The 19,250-nt window shown below is 31.0% G+C and overlaps 1 protein-coding gene across 2 annotated transcripts in view; it reads left to right on the plus strand.

Annotated features, from left to right (window-relative positions):
- Positions 1 to 1,098: 1,098 nt before the first annotated feature.
- The window catches only part of LOC140435624 (uncharacterized), a 59,650-nt gene continuing 41,498 nt past the window's right edge, over positions 1,099 to 19,250 (plus strand). For both annotated transcript variants that reach the window (XM_072524362.1, XM_072524363.1), the window contains exon 1: positions 1,099 to 1,376. In XM_072524362.1, coding sequence (XP_072380463.1) covers positions 1,108 to 1,376 — 269 coding nt within the window. In that variant the 5' untranslated portion in view covers positions 1,099 to 1,107. The remainder of the gene's footprint in view (positions 1,377 to 19,250) is intronic.

A 19,250-nucleotide genomic window follows, 5' to 3' on the forward strand; every position in this document is an offset into this window, starting at 1 on the left:
ATGTTAGAAACAGCAGAGATGAGAACACTTAGAAAAAGTGATAGTAAAACACTATGGGACAGAGCTATAAGTACAGATATACGACGTAGATGCAAGGTGGAGAACATCAAGGACTGTGTAAAAAATAGAAGAGTAGAATGGAATGATCCTATAAGCCAAATGACATCAAATAGAGTAGTAAAGATGGCAAGAGACGATTCCCCAATAGAAAGACGATCAGTAGGAAGACCACCTAAACAATGGAACGACATCTTACTGGAGGCACATTGAAAAATAGACAGAGTTATATCTACATAAAAAGAAGAAGAGGAAGAAGAAGAATTTATAGTTAGTAATAACACCACGATTCATATATCCATCATATGTGATGGGTCCAGAACGAAGCGTATTATTGAAAGAGCTTCCAGAAGCTCTCCCGAAATATTCCCCCTGAAATAGTGCAGAGACCCAGTCGTAAGCAAATTAAAATCCCAGGTGGTCGAATAAACATACAAAGGGAAGAACTCAGTCATATCTTCATAGGCGAAAAGACTTTAAGAGAATAATTCAATAGTACATAATGGTAGTATGTCAGAGACACAAATTGGCAGTCACTATTGGTTACTGGAGCTACTACTTCAATTGTTGTTAATAATTGCCTTATTTCACTCCTGATCAAAAATTCTGTTCAGGCTCTTTTTGCCATTATTTCTTTTAGTTTAAAACAACGTACTATAAAAAAATTCTAAAACTCAAATAAAAATTAACGTCCTATACCATATTTCGTTCTCTATTTATTTATTTAGTATTTTTTATCAACAAACACTTCAACATAAACATAAGCATAAAGCAGTAGTATTTTGCAAAACAGTAGCTATTGGTCAAAATTTCAAAAACGCCATATTTGTTTTTTCTTTCATCAGTTTTAATCGCAGTAGAATAATTCGTGGATTTCAACATTTTAATCATTGCATGTAATTCATTGATCAAAGATTGCTCTTTTACATTGTATACAGATGACCTTCCTCGTTAGCATGTCAACTTTTGACATTTTAATTATTGCAATTTTTCTATCTATGTTAATATAAGTGAATCAATTCTATAATCACAGCTAACAGTATCTGCTTTATGAATATGGGTGAACAATACAAGCCATTTTTTAAATATTTCATTTTATTAATTATTATTCTTACTGGAAGGTATGCTTTTGCTGATAATATCAAATTGAAAGATGTCCTCAGAAGCAACAATAATAGATCTGGCAACAATAATTCGAGTAATAATAACTATAACAGTAATAATGATGACGATGATATTTTAAAATCAGAAGTTACGAAAGTTGTTGATCTATGTGGTTCTTCGAGAAATAACAGAAATCAAGATGATAACAATAACAGGTATGAATAAATAAATGAAAAAGACGAAATCCAATTTTTTTTATATTTCTAGGCGTCATTATTTTTGATCCTTTATTGGTCAAGTTTATTGTTCGCAAGAAATCGCAATGTAGGTGTATCGTACATTGTGATTTCGTAATATCCTTTATGGTCCTTCTCTTTGTTTCTCGCGTAGTTCCCACGGCTAGGTTTTATGTGGTTGAGTTTTGTTATTTTTCAAGTTTCATTCTTCTATATGTTTAAATCAAGTGTGTTTAATAAACAACAATTAACCAATTTATGAACAATATTATCAATCAATATTCTTCATGAGCAATTTTTTTCTCATCTACATGATTGCTAATGATTTAAGACTAAGAACACACTCACTAGTATTCTGTCATCCTCATCATTCTGGCTTTACAACCTTGCGTGTATCCTAGCCTCCTCAAAAATTTCTCTCCAGTCGTCCCTATTCCCATATTTCTCATCTCTTCATCGATGTTATCAAGGAACCTTGTTTTGGGTCTTCCTCTTCTTTTTTGGCCAATGGGTCTATCAAGGAGCAATTTTCTATCTGGGTGATTTTGTTCCATCGGCATTACATGCCCTATCTACCTCAGACGTCCTATCTTAATATGTTTTATGATATCTGGTTCCTGGTATATTCTATAAAGTTCGAAGTTGTATCGTCTTCTCCACACTCCATTGTCATGCACTGCTCCATAGATTCGCCTTAGTACTTTTTTTTCGAAACATCCTAACATATTTTCATAGAGTAAAGTTCTCTAAACCATATGTTAGGACTGAGCGTATTCTAGTATTCTTTATTTTCTATTAATTTATTACAAAACTATCAACGTGTACCATCACTTGCACTACGAGTATACTCCGCTTTTCACTTTTCGTTACTAGACTAGCGAATTCGATAAGATTCTTCTTGAGTCTTCTAACCTTCTTCTTCTTTAGGTGCCGTGTCCGTATTCAGACGTTGGCCGTCATTATGTTTACAATTTTCTGAAAACTTTCTCTATCGGCTGCTGCGCGAAATAATTCTTCTACTGTGGTACCAACCATTGTCTAATATTACGCAGCGATAAAAGTTTCTTTCGACCAATCCGTATCTTCCCCTCCACTTTTTCTTGGATTATGAGACGAATCAGTTGGTATTTGGGTCCCCTAATTATATGACCGAATTATTTAGTTTTTCTCCTCTTTATGTTTGTGAGCAGGCGGTCTAAATTTATCATTTTAAGAACATTGGAAGTGTGTGAATCCCATGATATTTTTAGGATCCGTAGATCACAATTCAAATGCTTCTAATTTGTTAAGCATCGCGGTTTTTAATGTACATGTTTCACAAGTATATAATAGGATAGACTACCCATAACATTTTAGGACATTCTTGCGAATATGTATCAACAGGTTTCTGTTACATAAAACTGGTTTGCAGGTCATAAAAGCCTTACGTGATATTGCGATCCTGGTTATTATCTCTTCATCAGAGTCACAATTTACATTTAACTACCTGCCAAGGTATTTAAAATGGTTTGCGCGTTCTCTCTTCTCTCCATTAATCAAAAGCAGACCTTGATCTATATTAATCTTTTAGACTGCCATCCATTTTGTCTTTGAAATGTTAATTTTAAGGCAAATCCGATAACTTGCTCCACTGATTCGTTTTACTAATGTCTGGAGATCTTGTAAATTTTCTGCAAGAACGGCTGTGTCGTCAGCGTGTCTGATGTTGTTGATTACTTCTTCGCCTAATCTTACTCTTTCATATCTGTCATCCAAAGCCTGAATAAAGATTTCTTCAGAGCATAGAATAAAAAGACTGGGTGACTAAACACAACCCTGTCGTACTCCACGTTTGATGGGTAGTTTTTTAGTACGACTATCTCCAATTTGGATACAGGCTACTTGATTATAATATAACTATTTTAGTAGTCTTATATCGTGGTCATCAAGTTCTGCTGCCCGGAGGCAATGGAAAAGGGTATCGCGTTGTACTCCGTCGAATGCCTTCTTGAAGTCAATAAAACCAACATAAACGTTATTTCGGAACTCACGGCTTTTTTTGTAAGAGAACGCGCTAATAAAATAGTGCCTCTCTAGTTCCTAGACCATTTCTAAATCCAAATTGCCTATTACCCATTCTACTTTCGCACATAAGGAATACTCGGTTTTGTATGATTCGTAAAAATATCTTAAGTGTGTGGCTCATCAAACTCATAAGTCTAAAATCGCGGCTTTTGGTTGGCATGCTTTTCTTTGGTAATGTTATAAACAGTGACTCCAACCAATCATCTGGTATTATTCCTTCGTTATAAATTTTGTTAAAGAAAGTGGTTAAGTAGGTAATGTTTTTTTAGTCCAAAAGCTCACCAGCTATTTGATCTGGTTCACATGCTTTATTATTTTTGACTTGCTGTGTTACTTTTCTGATTTCTAATTTCAGTCTAAGGGGACCTTGTCTAACTAGATGTCCCAGGTAGTATGTATGTGTAAGTGTATGATTTTCTCGAGAAGCATCGTGAAAAAGATCACTGATATACCATTCTTTGCACTGTTGTTAGTAATCACAAAGTTTTCCGTCTGCATTTTTAAGAACGTGAGCCTTTTTCAGATTCTTAATTCCGTAGGTATATTTTAGATTCGTGTGGAGGTTGAAAATGTCGTGTTTTTTTGGAGGTCTTTTATTTCTGTACATAAATTCTCGAACCAATATTATTGGACTTGCTTAATTTTTCTTTTTATGAGTTTGTTTCATTTCTATTTATGTTTCAGTCGAATTTCCATCGAGTCTAGGATTTCCTGTGTCATCCACTCATTTTTCCCAATATTATAGATGTTTTCAAAAACTCTCTTACTTCCTCTAATATTTTATTTTTTTATGTCGTACCAACATTCGTTGATGCTTCTGTTTTCGTTTGGTATATTGGTTATTTTGTGTATTTTTTATTTATCTGCTGTGATATGTGTGCACGCGTTTGTAGGTTTCTAAGGAAGTCGAGATATTTCTTACTAGGTTTAGTTGGCTTTGTTAATGTCTGTAATTTATTGTATTTTGCAGCAGAGTAAATTGAATTGAATGATTTGAATTTATACTAGCGCCGGAGTAAGTTTTTACATCTTCAATATTGTTTTAAAATCGGTGGTTTATTAAGATGTAATATATTTGATTCCGTACTATTCTACCTTGTTGTCCATCTTGAGGGGATTTACACTTGTACAGACGCCTTTCTGGAAGTTAAAACCAGGTATTTGTAATGACAAAGTCATTTTCTTGACAAAATTCGATTAGACGTTTATCTCTTTGATTTCTCTCTCCCAAGCCAAAGTTTCCGGTGATGTTTTGCGTTATCTTCTGACCAACTTTAGCGTTTAAGTCTCCCTTAACTATTGCTCTTTCGTTCCTTAATTTTCTGCTCATCTACATCAGCAGTGGGAACATAAACTTGGATTATATTTATATTTACAGGTTAGTGTTTATTTTTAAAAAAATAAACGTCCTATCCGTTTGCTATGAAATTCCCTGTATTTATACATCTTGTTTGGCTCACCCCTATGATAGTACTGTTTACTTTCTCCATTTCAGAGAGTAGATTTCTCCGCTTACCGGCTTCATACAAAGTTGTTACATTCCATATAGTTATTCTATACGGGTTCTTTATTTTTATCTTATGTCTGGTGATGTTTCGTTCAGTCTTCTAACCAGATCCTCTTGATCAAGAATCTGGATGGCCTCAATATTGACATGTTAATAAAATCGATGTTTGTATTCTTGGAAAATTTTTTAGCGGGCTTCTTAACAATATTCATTTCTAAGCTTACATTGACGTCACTGTTCCTGTAGTATCAAGGAGCGTTGATAATAATTTTATTTTGGAATTGATGGATGATATCTAAATTACTCTTACTGGCATAACCCCATAGTTTATACAAAAGCATTTTGTTGTGTATTGGTGAAGTATCTTCTAAATAGCCAATACATTTTTTTATACTTGATGTTTAGTTCTTCTCTTTATTTAATGTGAGCCCTTCAGCGTAGCCTAGCATATAATTTAATACCCAAATACTTTTCAGTATAGACACATGGTATCTCAGTATTATTTACACTAACAGCACTGTATTGATTTTTCTTGTTGGTAAAATGTCCACTTACTTTATTTCGTTTAATTTAATCCGATTAGATTTAGTCCAATTGTTAAGTTGGATTACAGAGGTTTGCAGTTTTCTTGTTGGGTTTTCAAGATTTTCACCTACAGCCAACACCTAAGTATCATCAGCAACCTTCTAATCTCCCAATCATTCTGATCTAATTCAAGCATAACACTAGTGTATACGGGTATACGGCCATTGAATAGTTTACAACCTTACGTATTTATAGTAGCCGATTTTAACAGCTCTGCGATTTTGGTACCCCATTGACCGAATTTCGTAAAAATAATTATACCATCTAAATGGTCACGTTTTGGTCACAAATGGTCAGTTGGTTTCAGCTTTTAGTCAGTTAGAGTTAATTTTTTATTAAGGGTTGGCACCTCATGCATTTTATTGGATGTATATATACATCAGCAATAATGGTATTTTAGTGTTTAATTTTGTTTATGTGTGTAATCTTTTAATTTCTTTACTCCCGATGAAGCTATTAAATAAATGGCGAAATATTAAGCTTTAGAAAAAACAAAGATTTTTATTTAATATAGACCACATACCCGATATTTCCAACATACTTATACATTGTTTTTTGGTCGAAATAATCACGTTAAATATATATATATATATATATATATATATATATATATATATATATTTATATATATATATATATATATATATATATATATATATATATATATATTTATATATATATATATATATATATATATATATATATATATATATATATTTGTGAAAAAGTGAAAAAAACGCGTTTAATAAAAGTAATAGTGAAAATAGCAGGTATCTTCAACAAATAGATAAGAATAACAGTTATAGACCAGGAGATAATGGTCGATTTTATGTGTTTGTGGAACATAAAAATAAAAATTTAGGGAGACTTTTTCCAATTAAAATAGGGCACTTTATCCTTAAAGATGAAATTTTAAAAAAAGATGTAATAGACATTAAACCGGTAGGAGTTAATAGGGTAAAGGTTATTTTTAATACCTTAGAAATAGCCAATAGTTTAGTTAACCACGAAGTTATATTAAAAAATGAGCTAATAGCATTTATACCTACATTCTACACTCACAAAAAAGGGGTTGTCAGGATGGTAGATACTTTCTTTTCTGAAGAATATTTATTAATGGCTATCAAATCAAACGATAACAATTTTCCAACTTTACCGAATACTTCTGGCGACAGTCCATCATCTAATATTACTTTTAAAGTGAATACTATTAAAACAACTAAGCGAACTCACCCAACCTCTCCTACACCAGATACGATGCCTGTAAAAAAATCTTTTAAACCTAGTCAAAAACCTAAACCTATTATACCTAACCCCTACAGAGAAGAATTTATGGACTATAAAGAGAAAACTATAATGTTAATTACCTCCTTCATAAATAAATTTTAAAAAAATTTTCAATTAGCACCAAATACTCTCATGGAATCTAATATCAGGGACTTTGTAGAAAGTGCCTTTGTTCCAAGTGATCCAAATGATGCTATGGAAACATATAGTGAATCAGATTCAAGTGAAAAACTATTTTACTGATTAAACTTTAAAAATGGCTAATAAACATACAATTAAAAACCAATTAGTAATTTTGCAGTGGAATAGTAAATCAAAAGTAAATCAAAAATAAAAAAAAAACGCATAAAGATAGGACGTCTGAGGTGGGTAGGCCATGTAATGCGGATGGAGCAAACCGACCCAGCTAGAAAAACGCTCCTTGATAGACCTATTGGTCAAAGAAGAAGAGGAAGACCCAGAACAAGATTCCTAGATAACATAGATCAAGATATGAGAAATATGGAAATACGTGCTTGGCGGAGGAAGGCGATGGATAGGGACGACTGGAGAAAAATTCTTGGGGAGGCTAGGACCCACACAGGGTTGTAAAGCCAAAATGATGATGATAGTAAATCAATAACATCTAATAAAAATAATTTGTTAAATTACCTTAATAAAAACCATGTTGATATTATCATACTTTCCGAAACTTGGCTTAGGTCCAATAGTAATTTTAATATAAAGGGATATTATTTCATTAAAAGATGTCGTGATGACGGATATGGCGGAGTTGGTATATTTATCTTACAAACAATTAACTATCAAGAAAGTAAAATAATTCAAAATTTTTCAAGGGTTATTGAAGTATGTGCAGTATTTATTGCAGATATAAATATTTCTTTCGTTTCAGTATACAAACCTTCAGACATAGCAGCCACAAAAAAAGATTGGATAAATTTATCGGTACAGTTTGATATCTCTCGTACAATTTTTTGCGGCGATTTTAATGTACACCATTACAGGTGTACTATTCCGGAAGATCGCAGGGGAAAGGATTTAACAGAAGCATTAGAATTTTTGGAACTTCTTCTTCTTCAAGTGCCGTCTCCATCAATGGAGGTTAGCGGTTATGGTGGCAAACGTTTGTCTATCTTCAGCTGTTCTTAAGAGTTCCTCAAATCCAAGTCCTGTCCAGTTTCTGATATTACGTAACCAGGACAATTTTTTTCTTCCAATTCCTCGCTTTCCTTCTATTTTGCCTTTTATTATCAACTGAGGGATGTAGTATTTCTCGTTGCGCAACAAATGCCCTAAATAACTGGTTTTTCTTCTTTTGACTGTTCTCAATAGTTCTTTTTCTAAATTGAGTCTAGCTAGTACTTCTTCATTTGTTTTTCGTGCTGTCCAAGGAATTTTTAAAATTCTACGGTACACCCACATTTCAAATGCCTCGATTCTATTCAGGCTCTTTATTTTTAAAGTCCATGTTTCGACTCCGTAGAGAAGAACAGACCAGATAAAACATTTTACAAGTTTTAATCTCAATTTAATATTTATATGTGTATCGCAGAATAGAACGCGCATCTTAAAGAAACTATCCCTAGCTTGAGCAATTCTCGCTTTAATTTCTTGTTCTGGGTCCAGCTTGCAATTAATCCAACAGCCAAGGTATTTGTATTGGTTTACCTGTTCTAAAATATTCCCATTTATTTTTATAGGTAAGGGGATATTCTGTTTTCTTTGGATCACCATTGCTTTTGTTTTTTTTTTTTTCGTTGATCTTCATTCCAAACTCTCGACAAGCATCCTTAAGGTGGTCTATAACCCTCTGTAAGTTTTGGAACTAATTACTTTAAATTATGGATCGCCCACTAGAGGTAATCCCAATTGTAATCACTCTGCAGTTGATTTAACTCTTATCTCCCCTTTCTGGGCAGATTTGGTAAATTGGTCCGTATATCAAGACACTTTAGGTTCTGATCACTACCCTATTCAGATTCAGCTTCAAATTGCTCCCATATCTTTCGAAATCAATCCGGCAACCAAGTGGAATGACGGTCGTGCCGATTGGTCAGCCTTTCAAGCATTTATTGAAAATTAAATCAGTACAAATTTATCTCTAAATGATTCAGATAACTGTCGAATAACAAAAAAATTATTTGAAGTTATATCTTCAGCAGCATCTGCATCCATGCCCGTTAAAAAACCTTTCATTCCTTCTGTCCCATGGCCCTATTGGTGGGAGGAAGAATGTTCTGATATAGCTGAAAGTCGCTCCCACGCACTTAAATTATTCAGAAGACAAGGAAATATTACAAATTATCTGAATTACCAAAATATTGCAGCAAAGGCTAAACTCATTTTCAAGTTAAAACAAAAAAATAGTTGGATAACCTTTCTTAATCAACTCAATAGATCTACATCCCTTTCAAACATTTGGAATTGTGTAAAAGCTATAAGAAACAAATATCATAAACAAAAGAAACCTCAATTGCACGAAGATTTAATTGAGGATGTTCTGAATTAGCTGGCCCCGCCTTCGGTCTCTAATGTCGATGTAGACAATCAAAAAAATTTTCATTTTTATTCTACTTCAGATAATATGTCTAAAACTTTTACCTATTCAGTATGGTGTATGAGTTACATTAGTCTGGGTTAGAGGTCATTCAGGGATAACTGGGAATGAAGCAGTTGATCTCGCAGCTAAAAAAGCACTTGACTCAGAATTGAAAGTAAACATGTGCAACCCATCAGATCTTATTAATTTATATAAGGCTGATGTTAGGGTTAGATGGGAAACTCAGTACAGTAAATTTTCAACTACATCAGAGAACCTCTATTTTAAACTTTAACCGGTTTTACCGACGAACATTCCTTACATCAATTCGTGGGATTATAATAGATGTCATCAATTATATCACGTTTAAAACTTAATCATGGTCGCTTTCCAGCACATTTGTTTAGAATTGGTATCTTAGATTCTCCGTGTTGTCCTCACTGTCCAGAAAAACCTTTAGCCGATATAAATCACGTTTTCTTAGAGTGTCAAAAATATACTGCACATACAGATATGCTGTACCAAGAACTGAAAAAGTTTGTAAGTCTACCACCTAATATTCCTACTTTATTAGCACAACAAGAGAAAGAAATATACAACCTTTTAATCAAGTTTGTTTTAGAAGCAAAAATAGATATTTAGCTCATATATGGTCAAATATGTGTATATGTATATATGTGTGTATATATGTGTGTATATATGTGTGTATATATATATATATATATATATATATATATATATATATATATATATATATATATATATATATATATATATATATATATATATATATATATATATATATATATATATTTACAAATATTATGTAATTAGAATCCAAACCTCTGTTTTACCCCATTTGTTAATACCTCCTGCCCGTGACCTAGTCTAGTTTGTCTTAATAAACATGTCTTGATGGGTCCTTAGACAAGAAACGAGTGGCCATGTTTTTATCCCTATCCTATCCTTATTATTAATAATAATAAAAAAAATACACAAGTATTCTGTGGCAAATAGACAAGTCCTAATGCCATCCACTATCTACATATATATATATATATATATATATATATATATATATATATATATATATATATATATATATATATATATATTGTTATGAAATTAAAGCTCCTAAACAGTTTTTTTTATGAATAGTATGAACATAAAACAAAATGACAATATTGAATATACCACATATATATTTAACTCAAACAATTGTATTATTGTTGTTAATTTAATAGTTGAAACTAGATTCAACAATAAGAAAGAAACTAAAAGCAAAAATAAGCAGAATTCACAGACATGTAACAAACCAATAAGGACTATATTGTATCACCAGATTTAATTAATGTTTTCAAAATAATTTTATTATTATTATAATTAAAACCAGTTGGTTTATTATAAACAAATTCAGCATAATAGAAATAAGATTCTTTTAATATGTGAGTTATTATAGCCACTGAGTTATAGTTGGTTGATAAACACTTTTCAATAAAAAAAAAAAATATATAAAAAAAAAAAAAATTAAACCAAAAACAATTGTTGATCATGAAATTGATTATGATTTAAACTTAAGTTATTGTTCGTTATATATATATTATATTATTTATGTAAGAGATACTTACAGAATAAGCCAATATAGCCACAACATAAAGATACAAAAAGCAAATATCAAACCACTTCGGATCGAGTGGAAATAAAAACCATAAATTTGTATTTATTAATTAATTACAATTTTTATTATAATCCAAATTCTAATATATACAAGTCAATAGAATCTTCAACAGTCCTAAAACAGATAAAATATTTAAGTCATTTATTCACAAAGTAAGAAGTTTCAATTTGTTAGTAAACATACAGTTAACATGGATAGAGCTCGGAAAATAAAACGTGTTAGGAGGTGAAATAGGATATATCTCATAAATAAGAGTTCAGAATGATATAATCTTTAATGGACAGGTAATCTGAAGACAATTCTCAGTGATTCAATATCAAAAATGCTTTCAGATAGCTTTAAAATTAAATAAAAGCAAAATAAAAGCAACTAATTCATGTTAAAATTGGTGTATGTCAAATTTGTTAGTAAAAATTTTAATATTTAAATTATCATTTGTTGTAGAAATTATATGTCAAAAGAATGCTTAAATTCTCTAGTATTTGTTTCAATTCATTTCAAAAGTCAATATAATTCTCAAGATTTAACAATTTATGAAAATTTAAAATATTTTTATTTTAATCATAAATGTCAAAAATATACAAAAATCCTGTCAGATCTTAAAAAACATTGTCAAAATGCTTGGAGATCTGGTAAGCAATGAAAAATAAAAGATAAAAAAATCAATAGTTACGAAGGGCCAGAAAATTTTTGATTTTTTTCAGCAGTCACAATTTTTCAAAAGTATTTTAAAAAACCTTAAAAAAGTCCTGAATTATAACAAAGTATATTCAAATTACCTTGCCGATAAGAAACCATCGTTTCTGATTAAATTTTAGCAAAGCCTGCAGATTAACAGTATATTTTCCGATAAGGGAATTGTTAGCAGTCATCATAAAGAGGTCCACAGCTACCAGAAAGGTGAGTTTTTCCACTCATTTGAATTCTCGCTGAATAAAGAGACCGTTTGGTGTTTATTTTTGACTGAAGATCATTTAAAATTCATTTTGGGTACTTATAAATATTTCTCAACCATTGGAGAGATAATTCTGATAGTTTTGCGGCCCTAATCCATTAGAAGACGTCACTGAAAGATGCAATCTTTGTTATTGAAGATTTCCATAAAATTTTTAGAGAAGGGATTATCTGAAAGACGAAAGTGAACTTTAATAAAGTTAAACGCAAGTTTTGAAATTTCTTTAGAAATAATCTTACCTTTTTTTTAAACAGCCTATATCATCCTAAATCATCTTTGTGTTAAAAAACAAAATAATTTGAAGTCAAGTTCACAAAAATTTTATTATCGCTTTTGTAATATTAACCAAATATAATTCACCGTTTCTTTTGCTTACTAAAATCATTAAACAAAACAGTTAAACTAAAAAAAATTGAAGGATTATAAACCTTTGTTTTCGCTCTAAAAAGATAGTAAGTGAGGTTATAAATACTTTGACAGGCAAACGCGTATTAGATCTTAGATCAAGTATTTCTTGTTGCAACTTCACAAAACACTAATTTCATATACTTACTTCAATATTGTATTACGTCATAAATCTAAATCCATTCATATTATTATTAAACGGTTAAGTATTGGCTTATTTATTGGAAGAATCTTAAATAATTTTTTTTATATATTATACAAGATATCGTTGTGTAATATTTAATTGATCACTTGTGAATAATTGCACAGTACATTAAAAATAAAACTTCTTGTGTGGTGATTTTTGCTTTATATAATTTTATATAGCTTTATCAAGCAGTACAGGTCACAGAACTCACTTGAGTTAAGAGTCTGCATGTTCTAAGACAAATAAGTAAAAAAAATTTAAATTCAAAATACAGATTTAGAGAATACAAGGTGAGTAGAATAAATGTTTGTCAAATTTTTTTTATTTTCAGGCGTTCAATAATTTTTATTAAAAGCATTTCTAAATTTAACAATATTACAAATTAATCAACTTAAAAAAATTATTTTTATCTTCATAAAGCTAGCCGGTAAATAAGAGCAACTTGTAGTTTTCTTGCATCGAATTCACATATCATAACAATTTGGCGCCCAACGTGGGGCTGTGTATTTGGACGGTGACAGGTAGTGCATTATAACAAAGTATTAACCAGTGGTGTACCTTAAACATTTAATAACATAATATACAGGGTGTTAAGAGTATAATTTGTGTAGATAATAAGTTTATTGAGTGAATTGAAATTAAATAAAAATAAACATGGACAAAAGAAAGACTAGATCACATAAGAACGTAGAAGAAGAACAGGAAGTGACAGACAGAACCGAAGAACAAATTAAAGAGACTGAAGAAGTACAGGAGACAATGGAGGAGAAAAGACAGCCAGAAGAAGCACAAATGGAAAGGCAAATGGCAAGTGGAGACCAAGCTCAGCCCGTAAAGAAGGATGAATTGGACTTTCACAAGATGATGGCAATTTTGTTACAGGAAATAAAAAAAACTGAGCAAAATATAAACCAGAAAGCAGAAGAAAATAAACAACATATGACAAAAGAACTTGAAGATACAAAAAAAGAAATAAAACGGGAAATAACACAAAATTTTGATGACAAAATACAACAGATGGCACAACAGGTTGAGGATAAGTTGGGAAAGAAGATAGAAGAAGTAAAAGAAGAGTTAACCCTAGAAATGGCCAAGATGGAAGAGCAGTGCAAAGAACAAATGGAAGTGTTATCGGCACAGCTGGAAAAGAATAATGAAATTCAAAATAAAAAGATTGAATTAATGGAACAAAATTTGAAGCTAGAACAACAAAATAACCAAAAAAAGTTCGAAGATATTGACGAACAAATGGGAGTGTTGGCAGTACAGCTGGAGCATCATATTGAGCAGAAGGAAGAGATATTTCGACGAGACATTAATGAACAGTGGAAGAAAAAAGAAGATGAAATAGATGAAAATATGAATAAGACCAAAGAGATAATGGAGAAAGAAATTGGGAGAGTACAAGAGTCTCTTAAAGAAGTGACACAGAAGGAATTGGATGCAAGGCCGGTTGTACAAACGGTCGAAAGAGATTGTAAAATCTATTTTAGTGGAAGAATAAAACAGCAGCATCCAGTACCTTTCATGAAATTCCTTAGGCACAGATATGCATCTTACAGAAATTTCGAAGACTTTAAAGAATTCATCAGAAACCAGATGACGGATGAGGCGTTACTATGGTTTTCGAACAAAGAAAATGAGTTGGTGGATCTGGAAGACTTTGCGACCAAATTCAGTGAATATTTCTGGGGTCAAGCACAACAGCGTTCAATCAAAAACGAGCTGTTAAGTGGCAAATACAACCCAAATCGTAGCATGTCATACCACCGGTACGCCATGCAAATGTACAGCACAGCTCAATACTTAGACTGTGGTTTTAACGAAGAATACATTGTGGGTTGTATCGTGCAACACTTTGATCGGACATTGGAAGATATCATGATGTTATACAACTTTAAAGAAATAGACAAACTGTGCCAATTTTTGATGATGCATGAGCAACGAAACCCCATGTATCAAAACAATGACCAAGCAAATAATAATAATAATAACAACTTCAATGGGAGCAATAACTACAGCAGAAACAATAATCAGAACGGCAATAATTTCAATAATCATCGTAATTTTAACAATAACTATAGACAAAATAATGGTAACAACAACTATAATAACTCGAACTTTAGGAATAATAATAATAACTACCGCAACCAAAATAATCAGAACTTTAATCGCCAAAACTATAATCGTAACAATCAAACTAACAACAATAACTATGGAAATAATGGACGGTATCAAAACGGTAATTACAATAATCAAAACAACGGAAATTTTAACAGAAATAATTACAATAATAACAACAGAAACTTTAACTCCAATGGCAATATGAATCATGCATTTTCAAACAGTGCCATTCAACAGAATCAGACAAACAATTCACAACAACAGTCAAATCAAAACTACACAAACAATCGAAACCATAACACTAGAAGTCTAGAAGATATAAATAGAAATAACCAAAAAAGACAAGTGAATTTTCTAAGTCACCATCAATCATACACCGACGTCAGTCAACAAGAGTCACCAATTGAAACACTCAACACATCATCACCATCACAACCCTTTGACACACAATACACAACAGATTCACAATCACCAAATTTTCAATAAAGCACCTGCTAAATGCGGCCGTATGTCACTATGAGCATCCAAGGGAGTTCATAACATTTGGGGAAGAAAAGAAAAATCAAAATTTGCAAGGGTTAATTTTAATTCAGGGTAAATTCTTTCAAAAACAAGTTAAAATTTTAATAGACACGGGTTCTGAAGTTTCACTAATTGACAATAAAGTTATTAATGAATTAAATTTTCAAAAATATTGTTATTCAATTCCAAAGGTTAATCTAGTGGGTGCAAACAACAAAAAACTATATGAAGCAAAGAAGGGAATAGTGGGAAAAGTATTATTTGATACAACCGAATATAGTATGCAATTCATAATAGTAGAAAACATGAGACATGATATTTTGATTGGGACAGACGAAATGGACAGAAATGGAATGGTCATCGATTATGTAAACAAAACTTTACAAATTCAAGAAGAAGTACTGAAATTTGGAAATACAGAAGACGAGGAATCAAAACAAGAGGAATTAAAGATAAAGGAAATTAACAATATTCAAAATCATACAAACTACAATTTTATAAATAATGAACCAGAAGAAAGTAAAATGGAATTGGAAGAAAATTTAGTATGTGCAGAAGAATGGAAAGAAGATGTAGGAAGATTGTTGCAAAAATATGATGGTTTGATAAAATCCGAAAACCGAGTGGCTGAAAAGTACATGCATAAAATTGAGGTAAAAGGAATAGAAAATTTTAAATCGAAGACATATCCAATTCCTTATAAATACCGGAAAGAAGTTTCAAAGGAGATAGAGAAGATGTTACAAAACGGAATAATTGAAAACAGCAATTCAAAGTACATAAACCCTATAGTGGTAGTGAAGAAGAGCAATGGTGAGTTAAGATTATGCCTCGATGCCAGGAACATTAACAAATATTCAACACCACAATATGAAGCACCACAAAGTGTAGATGCAATCTTTGGAAAAATAACTAAATCAAATTATTTTACAAAAATTGACCTGAAGCATAGCTTTTGGTTGATACCATTGCATAAAGATAGTAGGGATTTTACAGCCTTTTCGATAGATGGGGTAATATATAGATTTAAAGTAGTTCCATACGGTTTGCAAAGTGCATGTTCAGCTCTTGTACGTGCTTTACATCAAATTTTGGATCAATACGAAGACTTTATTATACACTACATTGACGATATTCTCATTTATTCTCACACATCACACGAACATTTAACACACATAAATATTTTGTTGAATGCATTGAATGAAGCAGGATTAAAAATTAACTTAAACAAATGCCAGTTTTATCAACAAGAGGTCACGTATTTAGGATATAAATTAGACAGAAGTGGTATTTCTATGGACGAAGAAAGAATTGAGAAAATAATGAACTATCCAGCACCGAAAAATTTGAAAAATTTACGAGGATTTATAGGCCTAATCAACTACTTTAAACGATTAATTCCAGACTTGAGTGAGAAAGAATTACCATTAATTCAACTATTGAAGAAGGATCAAAAATGGAAATGGAAAGAAGAACAAAACCAGGCCTTTCAAAATTTAAAGGACATATTTCGGACTAATCTAAGAATTTATCACCCCAGGTACGATTTGCCATTCATTCTACAGACAGATGCTTCCATGCACAAATTTGCAGGAGTGTTGTTACAAGTCCAGGACAATGAAGAAGTTCCTATTTCATTTGTGTCACGTGTAACCAGAAATTACGAGAAGAGGTATAGTGTCACCGAATTGGAATTTGCTAGCATACTATTTTGTGTAACAAAATTTCGGTATTATTTATTAGGATCAAAATTTTATATTGAAACTGACCATTTATCGTTAATAAATATCATGAATAACAAATTGCTTAATAATAGAATACATCGTGGGACTTTACTACTTCAAGAATATAACTTCGAAATTAGACATATAAAAGGAAGAGATAATGTCATTGCAGATGCCTTGACAAGGAACGAAGAGGAAGGAACAAGAGAAGAGAGAAAAATTCAAATCGGATTAAATATATTAAAAGAACAGGAGGGAATGTACTCAAAACAAGCCATTAGAGAAGATCAGCAAAATTTAACACAGAAAGAAAAGGAAAGATGTATATTGAAAGATCAAATTTACATTAAAAGAATTGGAGAGCAAGAGTTATATTACATCAGCAAAAATTTAGCCGAAGAAATACTGAAGGATTTACATGAAAAGAATGGACACGCGGGTAGTAAGAAAATATGGTTAATGTTTCGAGAAAACTATATCACCAAGAAGGATACAAGCATAATCAAAAACTTGACTAGAAAATGTCATACTTGTCAAAGACAAAAATCGAAGAATTTTTCAAATTGGAATACTCCCAAAAATATAATAGCACAAGAGCCCTTAGATATAATAGCTATAGATTTTTTGAGTGACTTGATACAAACGGAAGGAAATGGACATAAACATATCATGGTAATCGTAGATTTATTTTCAAAATTCATCAAACTTTATTCCAGTAAAAATACAAAAGTCAACACTATCATAAATAATTTAAACAATTATTTTGAAGAAATAGGAAAACCTAAACAATGCATACTGGATAATGCCACATATTTCCAAAACGACCGATTCAAAAATTTTATGACAATAAATGGAACCAAATTAAGTTTTACAAGCATCAGACATCCTCAATCAAATCCTTCGGAAAGATATATTCAAGAAGTGATAAAATTTTTAAGAATATCAATAGAAAACAAACACACTGTATGGGATCAACATTTATTAAGGATAGAACAATACATAAATCAGTTACCAAACACTGTGACTAATGAGATACCACTATTTCTAATGAAAAGGATAAGACCAGAAAGACCTTGGATTATAGAAATAGAACCTGAATATGACCAAATTTGTCAAGATGTAAAACTAAGAATCATCAAGAATGGAGAGAAATATTTGAAAAGACAAAACAAAAGGAAGATGAGAACATACCAAAAATTTCAAAAAGGAGAACTAGTATTAATTAGAGCACATAGGGTAAGCAATTATAGAGATAACATTTGTAACAAACTTTTACCACCATTGGAGGGACCTTATGAAGTTGAAACAGAAGATGGAGAAAATAGTTATTTATTGAAATATCCTGAGAGTGGGTATCTTAGAGGAGTTTTTAACATAAAAGACATTTACAAATATGAACAATAAGTGAAGAAATAAGAAGACATTATTAATTTTAAGTTATATTTATAAAATGAAACAATTTTTTTTAAGTAAAGGACATGAATGGGATACAGAAGATGGAATAATAATAATAATAATGCTGCTATTTATGAAAAATGATGAAATATGAATTATTGCGGATATTATGATTATGAATATGATATATAATATAATATGAATTATGATGAATTATGAAAGATTATAATGATATAATTATGCAGTATAATAATAAAACTTGGAATGGAATTACAGAAGAAGGATTGGAGAGGAAAAATTTGAAACGAAGATGGCAGAACTCTAAGAAACCAAGGAAGAAAAACAACTATAAAATGGATTCAAAAGTAGAATATAAACTCAACCTTCAACGAAAACTTATTAAAAATAACCGAATGATAATAAAGTCACATTCAAACTAGCTTACACTCTAACCACAAAATGCAGCTCACACGTGCTTAAATAAAACTTAAACTCTATATTTTTTTTGTATATATTCAAAATAAAACATGCATTAATAAAACAAACTAAAGCAACCTAAGCTTACACATGCAAAATTAAAAGAACAAAACTAATTATTATTTTTTTTCAAAGAGAGCATTCAAACTATCTGCAGCATAATTGTATACCATATATATGCAACTGAATCAAAAATTTAATTGTTTTTAACCATCACACATTCATAAAATCACTGAAACATACACTTGTGTCGACGTTCAGAGAAACAATCACACAACTTGCAAAAAAAACCAGTCAAAGAAAAATGAATATTTGATATTTGCCAAAAAAATTGTCAAATATGAAATATTAATTTTTGGAGAATTGTTATGAAATTAAAGCTCCTAAACAGTTTTTTTTATGAA

Source organism: Diabrotica undecimpunctata, chromosome 3 (genome assembly GCF_040954645.1).
Source record: "Diabrotica undecimpunctata isolate CICGRU chromosome 3, icDiaUnde3, whole genome shotgun sequence".
Taxonomy (NCBI): domain Eukaryota; kingdom Metazoa; phylum Arthropoda; class Insecta; order Coleoptera; family Chrysomelidae; genus Diabrotica; species Diabrotica undecimpunctata.